This window comes from Lepisosteus oculatus, chromosome 6 (genome assembly GCF_040954835.1).
Source record: "Lepisosteus oculatus isolate fLepOcu1 chromosome 6, fLepOcu1.hap2, whole genome shotgun sequence".
Taxonomy (NCBI): domain Eukaryota; kingdom Metazoa; phylum Chordata; class Actinopteri; order Semionotiformes; family Lepisosteidae; genus Lepisosteus; species Lepisosteus oculatus.
This window is the reverse complement of record NC_090701.1, coordinates 44661154-44669891: the sequence shown is the minus strand read 5'-3', so window position 1 is coordinate 44669891 and position 8738 is coordinate 44661154. Positions and strand designations below refer to the sequence as shown.

Genomic DNA, 8738 nt, shown 5'->3' with positions numbered 1-8738 from the left:
GTAACACTTTTCTTGATACACATACACACACACACGAGGAGTTGGACATTTGGGACCCTATGCAGTAGTCTCCAGGCACAGCAGGAGGGAGAGTTACACAGTGATGCTTACACAGGGGAGAGGAGAAGCAACCAAGGACATAATTCTGGTAGTAGCCATCCCCTTGTTCCTAAAACACAGCCTACCTTCCTCTCACCATGAGCTGCAAGAACTGAGAGACAGCTCCCTGCACTCTGCACCTGCCTGCTGATATACTGACAGCTGCTACTCCTGGAACTGGAATGTCCAATTAAACACACGGCCAATCAGCTGAACCCTTTTCAGCCTGTGAAATTCCAGTCAGTCAATCAAGGCAGGTGTGTCCCACCTTTCTGCAGTGAAGGAAGAGGCTTTAACCATCACAACTACAGTACATTAACACTGCACTGAGAGAGGGGTTAATACAGTACAGACACACTGACTGGACACTCCAGGACATTAACACTGCACTGAGAGAGAGGGGTTAATACAGTCCAGACACACTGACTGGACACTCCAGTACATTAACACTGCACTGAGAGAGAGGGGTTAATACAGTACAGACACACTGACTGGACACTCCAGTACATTAACACTGCTGAGAGAGAGAGAGAGAGGTTAATACAGTCCAGACACAGAGAGCCGACAGTAGAGAGAAGTGCTGAGTGAGCAGTACAGTAGTGCAGGAGGAAGGAGGGGGAGGAGTAAAAGAGCAATGCGCACAGCCATTCTGCCTGAGGAGGAGAGTGACAGCGTGCTGAGACCTGACATACAGCTGCCCCCGCAGCTGGCGAGAGATCAGGTGTGTGTGAGTGAGACCTCGTGACTGTGGTGTTTTGTAACACAGGGTGTGGCACTCAGGACTTGCTAGTGAAGGACTCCCCCCCTGCAAGCTGAAGGGAGTGGCACACAAACTCTTTGCACACCACAGCACCACAGAGACAGAGGAGAGAGGCTGAGAGGGAGGAGAGGAGAAGACAGGGCGGGACTGATATCGCTGCTGTGAGCCAAGGAGGAAGGTAAGATCAGTTCCAAACTCAGCCCCCACCCCCCCGCCCCGATCTCTGTCCTCTGCTCCTGCTCCGCACTGAACACTGAGATGATGTCTGCTCTCTCCTCATTGCTCTGTTCAGCTCTGAGGCGTATGAAACACTTTCTAGGCCCTGTGCTCCACAGTGTGCCCAAAGCTGTCAGTGCTCTGTGCCCCACAGTGTGCCCAGAGCCGTGTCAGTGCCCTGTGCTCCACAGTGATCAGAGCTGTGTCAGTGCTCTGTGCCCTACAGTGTGCCCAGAGCCGTGTCAGTGCCTTGTGCTCCACAGTCATCAGAGCTGTGTCAGTGCTCTGTGCTCCACAGTGTGCCCAGAGCTGTGTCAGTGCCCTGTGCTCCACAGTCATCAGAGCTGTGTCAGTGCTTTGTACCCCACAGTGTGCCCGGAGCTGTGTCGGTGTTTGGGGCTCCACAGTGTGCCTAAAGCTGTCAGTGCTCTGTGCCCCAAAGTGTGCCCAGAGCCGTGTCAGTGCCTTGTGCTCCACAGTCATCAGAGCTATGTCAGTGCCTTGTGCTCCACAGTGTGCCCAGAGTTGTGTCAGTGCTCTGTGCTCCACAGTGTGCCCAATGCTGTCAGTGCCCTGTGCTCCACAGTCATCAGAGCTGTGTCAGTGCCCTGTGCTCCACAGTCATCAGAGCTGTGTCAGTGCTTTGTACCCCACAGTGTGCCCGGAGCTGTGTCAGTGTTCGGGGCTCCACAGTCATCAGAGCTGTGTCAGTGCTCTGTACCCCACAGTGTGCCCGGAGCTGTGTCGGTGCTCTGTCCTCTGTACTGTGAAAATAGGATTGTGTTTTCTGTATTCTAAGACAGCTACAATATATCCACCTACACTTGAGGCCACAACCCCACTCCACCTGCCTGCTTTGAGCTACAAAGGAGCGATGTGCCTTTAAGAGGCCTGTGGGTGGAATAAAGGGGAGGGGCCTGTGCTCCGCCCCCCAGGGCCAGTTGATTAGTTCTCCTGCAGAGCTCCGAGCAGACAGATCGAGTGTGTGGTGTTGTTCTCCCTTGTGTGGTGTCTCTCACTTCAGACCCTTGCTGTTGCTAGAGTGGCTTTGTCGTCCTTTCAGCTGGTTTTGCTGAGCCGGACGTTGATGGCCACTAAAGAAACAGGTGCTTGTTTCAAATGCAAGACTTGTCTTTTGGGTGTTGTGCTTCTCGAATGAGGCTAGTCACAAGTCCAGCTCACTCTGCCAGAGCCAGGGCTGCACATATTCTCTCCCTCTCCTCATCTCCTTCTGTTCTGTGTGCTGCAGGTGAACTATTGCCCAGCTCGCTGACCTTTTGCAAAACAAGCCCTTCTAAATAGCGTCCCAATTCTAATAGAGTGTGAGGTGTTCGAATTTAACAGCCACTGTCCTGCTCAGCACGTCTGCAGGCGTGACAGACGATGCCCTATTGCCCCCAGACAGTCAAGGCCAAAGTCCACTGGGCATTCTGGCACAGGGGCTCCTGGATTAGTGAGTTATGCTTGTTGGCACAACCCTGTCTGCTCTGCGCACAGGTACGTGCAGGAGGACTGAGAGAGCAGCAGAGGGAGAAGAGATCTCCCCACGGCCAGTGTGAAAGGTAAGACTCTCAGCGCCCACGGCAGAGAGAGAGAGACTCCTCTTCACTTCATTTAGTGTTTGACTTCTGTTCTCTTCTTTGGGCAACATGCACAGAGAACATGCACAAAAATGTGATCCAGATTCATTTGTTCAGGGTTTAGAACTGTTTTGCCTTTCAGTTTGATTTTGGTACGGTTCTGTGCTAGAGGCCAGTGTGACAGCAGCTCATCTAATTTCTGTATCAAACTGCTTACTGCTGAGTAGACCAGACTTCCCCTTCCCCAGCAAGACTCCCCCAGGCCAGCTGACGGGTACCCATGAGTCCATGATCCTCCTGGATCGCCGAGCTCTTTTAGCTAAATTCACACGCAATCACTCTGAACTCCCCAGTCTTCCTCTGGGTCTGCAGACTCCGTCTCCTGATGTATGTCTTGGTTAAAGTGTGTGTTAAGATCACCACCCTTTTCTACATGTACTGAACACTTTGAAGCACAGACTCTGGCTTTGTGTGTGCACTGACAGGCTGGAAGAACTGAATCTCTTTTGTCTTGAACAGAGTGGTCTCGAGGAGATCTAATAAAAGGATTCAGAAACCTTAAAAAAAAAAACTAACTGATAGTAGGAGGCACTTCTTTACACAACAGGTGGTGGGGGTGTGGAACAAGCAGCCCCACCATGTTGTTGATGCCGATACCCTGGCTTCTTTCAAGAAACAGCTGGATGAGATCCCCAGATTAACTCTTAACTATCAAATGAGCAGAATACCCTCCTCTTGTTCATGACTTGAATATTTTGTGTTTTTGGAATTCAGTCATTCATGTCAAATATGACGTAGCTCTGTGCAATGTTATTAAGATTACTCTATGAGACTATTAGAAGTAATACTTCTAACTGATTTTTGTGCAATATATTGATAATGTGCAATACATCTTTTTGTGTACTGTACTTTCTGGTTCGTTTTGTATCTTCTGTACTGTGAACAATTCTGTATACTCCATTTTTTTTCCTTTTTACTGCACTTCTCACTGACTGTACTTACTGTATTGTATTGTGTATTATTGTATCATTTTGTTACACTGTGCTGTGTTGACTGTCTCAGGCTGCTGTTGCACTGCTATTTCTCTCATGGGATTAACGAAGTATCTATCTATCTAGAGTCACAATATTTGTTCCAATTTCTGCGGCAGCTGGATTATTTGGGGGTGGTACTGTACGTCCTTTGGAATTTCATTTGCAGGTTGTGGGAAATGGATCAATTAGCTACTCACACCCAGAAGGCCTTGTTTGTGTCCGGTCTTGGCTCTTCATCTCTCTACTTCTCTGCATCTCCCAGAGTCCCCTGTTGCCATGGAAACTGACTCCTCCCCCCCCCTCCAGCTTCCCCGGCTCTCCTCGGTGGTAGTGTCCGGGGGTACCCACGGCAACGAGCTTAGTGGGGTGTATCTGGTGCGGGATGGCGCCCCCCTCCTGCAGCGCCCCTCTTTCACAGCCCGGACTGTCCTGGCGAACCCCCAAGCTGTGGAGCGCTGTTCCCGCTACGTGGACGTAGACCTCAACCGCTGCTTCACCAGCGCCACCCTCAGGTCAGAGCTCCTACTGCACTCGCGCTGCTGTCTCCTCTCCCTCGCATACAGCACACTGTGTCTCCTCTCCCAGTGTCTGCCAGTGTCTGCACAGCCAAAATCCAGTGATCAATATCAGAACACATCAATAGCACTTGCCAATCCTAGTGAGCACAGGACTTTCTAGAGCTTCCTTGGTAACAAGTAGACAGGCCTGCCTCTGTCTGGCTGGGATCATGAATATCTAGCAGGCAGCTCTCTCTTGTGGTTCTGATTTGTCCAGCACTGCTCTGGGTCGGGCCTCCCTGTTCTGGCGGGGGAAGTGAGACGGTGTTTGGAGCAAAGTGCATTTCTGGTTCTGTGTCACTGGATCAACACTGGCCAGGCAGCTGCCTGTTAAAGTGCTACTAAATCTGAAAGCCTTTGAGTTAATATTCTGCAGCGAATCGGTCAGTGTCAACACAGTGTTCTCTCCTCTCTGTCTCTCCGCAGTGCCCCACTGACAGAGGACAGCCCATATGAGGTGAAGAGAGCCCAGGAGCTCAATTCGAACCTGGGGCCTAAGGGTACCGCCCAGGCGGCGGATCTGCTTTGTGATCTCCACAACACCACAGCCAACATGGGTGTCTGCCTGATCGGTTACTCTGACAGCGACTGGCTCTCCCTGCAATTCTACAAGTACCTGCAGGCAAGAGCAGTAGATCGCCTATAGGCTTGGCAGCCCTGGTCCTTTTCTCCTTTCCAGTTTAAATTACTCATCTGAATTTGTTTTAATTGCCTTTATAATATTTTTTGTGATGTGAAATCATGATTGCATGAAGTCCTCTGTTTTTATTTATATTGTTTTCTACGGTCTTTGGTATTTCACACAGTATATTTGCAGGGAGACTGTCGAGTCTCCCTGCTGCTCCAGCTCAACAGAACTGTGCACTGCTCCTCCATTGCTCTTGTGCAACCCAGGGATTAAAGTTAAAAAACATGACAGTTAATACACATGTGACCTAAGGCTGGTGTGTCTGCAGGGTGTCCAGTCCTGGTATAGCAGGGTCAGTGTGTCCGCAGGGTGTCCGGCCCTGGTCCTGCAGGGTCGGTTTGTCCGCAGGGTGTCCCACCCAGTATCCCAGATAGGAATGTACAGATATACTAAAATGTAAGACCATACATCCAAGATTTTCACTCCTTTCTCTCTCTGTCTCACACAGATGAAGATGTCACATGTCCCAGTCCGATTTCTAATCTTCAACCTCCCTCCCTCTGAATCCTACTCCCTGGAGTCTGTGGGGAAGCATGGCTTTGGTACAATCTGAGGACCTCAGACTTACAATCTCTTTCTTCCACGTCTCCCTCTCAATGCATTCATTTCTTTCTATTTATTCAGTGCAGTGTTAATGTACTGTAGCGTCCAGTCAGTGTGTCTGTATTAACCCCTCTCTCTCAGTGCAGTGTTAATGTACTGGAGTGTCCAGTCAGGGTGTCTGTACTGTATTAACCCCTCTCTCTCAATGCAGTGTTAATGTACTGGAGTGTCCAGTCAGTGTGTCTGGACTGTATTAACCCCTCTCTCTCAGTGCAGTGTTAATGTACTGGAGTGTCCAGTCAGTGTGTCTGGACTGTATTAACCCCTCTCTCTCAGTGCAGTGTTAATGCACTGGAGTGTCCAGTCAGTGTGTCTGTGCTGTATTAACCCCTCTCTCTCAGTGCAGTGTTAATGTACTGGAGTGTCCAGTCTGTGTGTCTGGACTGTATTAACCCCTCTCTCTTCCCCTCTTTCAGCGATAGAAGTAGGGCCCCAACCCCAAGGAGTGCTCAGGGCTGACATCTTCATTCAGATGAAAGAGGGGATCACTCACCTGCTAGACTTCATTGAACTCTTCAACACAGGTGAGAGAAAGGAGGTGACACTGTTCAGGTGCCAAGCAAACGTGCCCTTGACAACCAGGCATCCTTAACTGTTCAGAAAAGACTCTGCTGACCAGTATAGTGTCTAGCAGTGGCAGGAATCGTGTCTTCCTGCTGTGTCTCCAGTTGGTCTCCTTGAGTTTTCAATGGGACACCTTCTGGAGCTCCATACAGATCTACCACTTTTGGGGTGTGCAGTACACACCTGAGGCAGGCTGCCCTGCGCCTTGTTAGTGACGGGATCAGGAGAAACGTCCACATGTGCCCACAGCTCAGGGAGAGAGGTCTGGCCCCTTGCTCTTAGTGACCGGATCAGGACATTGACTAACCACTCTGAGAGTGGCACTCGGGGTCACGTCACTGGCCCCTGCACACCTATTCACTGACCACTGAGCCCCTGGCCAGTTCACTAACTCTCCAATGACCTGGTCCAATGACCTGACCAGAGAGTCACTGACAGTGGCTCTCTGGTCAGTTCACTAAGCCCCTGGTGACCTGGTCAGTGGCTCTCTGGTCTGGTGTCCTGGTCAGTGGCTCTCAGGTCAGTTCAGTCGTGTGACCCCAGGCTGAGGAAGCTGTGTGGGCAGACAGCGTGGCTGGTGCCTGGGTCTCACCTCGGTCCAGCACCGTGTCCAGGCACACTCGGGTCTGAGGGTGGGAGTTGGCTTCCTGCACTCTACACCCCACATTGGGACTCCACCCGATCATCAACCAGAAACATTTTCAGCCCCTGATGTGGATTTCAAGACAAAAATCAATCTGATTCCTACAGGTATGAGGGACTCTTTTGTAAACCGGTCGAGATAATCAGAGACTGTGCACACATACTGTCAGAATTGGAAACTGGGAAAAATTAAATCGGGGAATATGGAGTGAAGCAGGGCAGTGTAGCGGGAGAAGAAAAGCTGGGAGAGAGGAGGAGAGAGGGGCAGGAGCAGGGAACAGACAGAGTGGACAATCAGGAGGTGTGAAGTCAGGAGAGGTGTAGAGAGGTGTGAAATGAAACCATCAATGAATAGAGAGAATTTAGAAGAAAAGGAGTCCTTCATTGAGAGAAGGGGAAAGGTGTGATCCTAGCTGCAGGATAATATTAGTCTCTGTAGTCTTTCCGATGTGGGAGTTAGGAAAACCATCTTTGAGAACACAGATGGAGAGATTAATGTATGTTAGTTACATACATTACAGCTGTTTCGGAATTGAGTACACATGCCAATCAAGCACATTACTGTATTCAAGTTTGAGACCTTGTGTATTGCAAAATTGATCTGAAATTCATTTGTGGTGGGGAAGATGCTTCTTTCTCCTTCAGTCATTCAAACACTAAAACAGAAGAAAGTACATCCTGCTGGGCCCTAACACAGCCCCCCTGCTCTCCCAGGCACAGTGTTCCCCAGCTGTGAGGTGGACATGTACAGGAGTGTGGGCAACATCGATTATCCCCGAGATCCCAGGACCCAGCACATAGCTGCGGCCGTGCACCCCGACAGACAGGTGAGCCTCATTTCTGCACAGAGACGGGTCAGTCAGGGGCACTGTTGTGACGGAGCTCGCCCTCGCTCTGTGACTGGTCAGTCGGGGGCACTATTGTGACAGAGCTCACTCCCGCACTGTGACTGGTCAGTCGGGGGCACTATTGTGACGGAGCTCACTCCCGCACTGTGACTGGTCAGTCGGGGGCACTGTTGTGACAGAGCTCACTCCCGCTCTGTGACTGGTCAGTCAGGGGCACTGTTGTGACAGAGCTCACTCCCGCTCTGTGACTGGTCAGTCAGGGGCACTGTTGTAACAGAGCTCACTCCCGCACTGTGACTGGTCAGTCGGGGGCACTATTGTGACGGAGCTCGCCCTCGCTCTGTGACTGGTCAGTCGGGGGCACTATTGTGACGGAGCTCGGCCCCGCTCTGTGACTGGTCCGTCGGGGGCACTATCATAAAGGAGCTCGTTCCTGCACTGACAGGTGTCAGGTTCACTATAACAGAGCTGACTCCACAGTGACAGGTGTTCAGGTTATTATTTTCTCAGAGCTCACTCTTTCGCACTGACAGGCTCCTGTTTCACTCAGTTCCTTGTTTGGAACAAGTCGAGCAAATGCTTCTGAAATTTGACAGAATCGCATTCTGCTGCTTCTGGCTCCCATGAGAGAGGACACCAGTTTCCTCGAGGTGTCCAAAGAAGCCTGACCTTGTCCTCTGATCTTTGACCCTTCTGCCCCCTCAGGACCGTGACTTTTCCCTGCTGAGCCCGGGGGATGCCCTGTTCCTGTCCTTCAGTGGTGAGACTCTGCCGTATACTGGGGAGAGAGCCCTGTACCCCTACTTCATCAACGAGGGGGCGTACTACGAGAAGGGCATCGCCCTGTCCCTGGCGGAGAGGTACACTGTGCAGGTGCCTTCCATCATGGCTCAGAGCGAGGGATAAGAAGCCACCTATAGCTGCAATAAAGCACTCCACCACAAACCTGGTGTCAGGTGTGTGCTTTCTGTGTGGTCATGCAGGTCTTTGCTCTCATACTGCTCTTAGAATACCGTGCGATGCTGTCTCACAGTACTGTGGAGTCAAAGTCCTCATCACATATAACAGCAGCCACCAACAACTGAGTTCTTCAGCACAGTCACTATTTGATGTCACTTAGAGCTAGATCATTCATTTAATTAATAAT

The 8738-nt window shown here is 50.8% G+C and overlaps 1 protein-coding gene across 1 annotated transcript; it reads left to right on the top strand.

Moving 5' to 3' along the window:
- Window positions 1–716: 716 nt before the first annotated feature.
- On the top strand, window positions 717–8530 carry LOC102690242 (N-acyl-aromatic-L-amino acid amidohydrolase (carboxylate-forming) A-like). Its single transcript, XM_069191447.1, has 8 exons — window positions 717–1037; window positions 2573–2637; window positions 3952–4201; window positions 4673–4868; window positions 5383–5476; window positions 5954–6061; window positions 7458–7570; window positions 8297–8530. Exons 3-8 carry the CDS (start codon window positions 3966–3968, stop codon window positions 8495–8497), a joined length of 948 nt encoding a protein of 315 aa, XP_069047548.1. The 5' UTR covers window positions 717–1037; window positions 2573–2637; window positions 3952–3965; the 3' UTR covers window positions 8498–8530.
- Window positions 8531–8738: the final 208 nt, after the last annotated feature.

Coding starts and splice junctions, on each gene's coding strand:
- LOC102690242 (XM_069191447.1), top strand. CDS start 3,966: ATGGAAACTGACTCCTCCCCCCCCCTCCAGCTTCCCCGGCTCTCCTCG. Junction 5,477..5,953: donor TGTGGGGAAGCATGGCTTTG/GTACAATCTGAG, acceptor CCCCTCTTTCAG/CGATAGAAGTAGGGCCCCAA. Junction 7,571..8,296: donor CCGTGCACCCCGACAGACAG/GTGAGCCTCATT, acceptor CTGCCCCCTCAG/GACCGTGACTTTTCCCTGCT.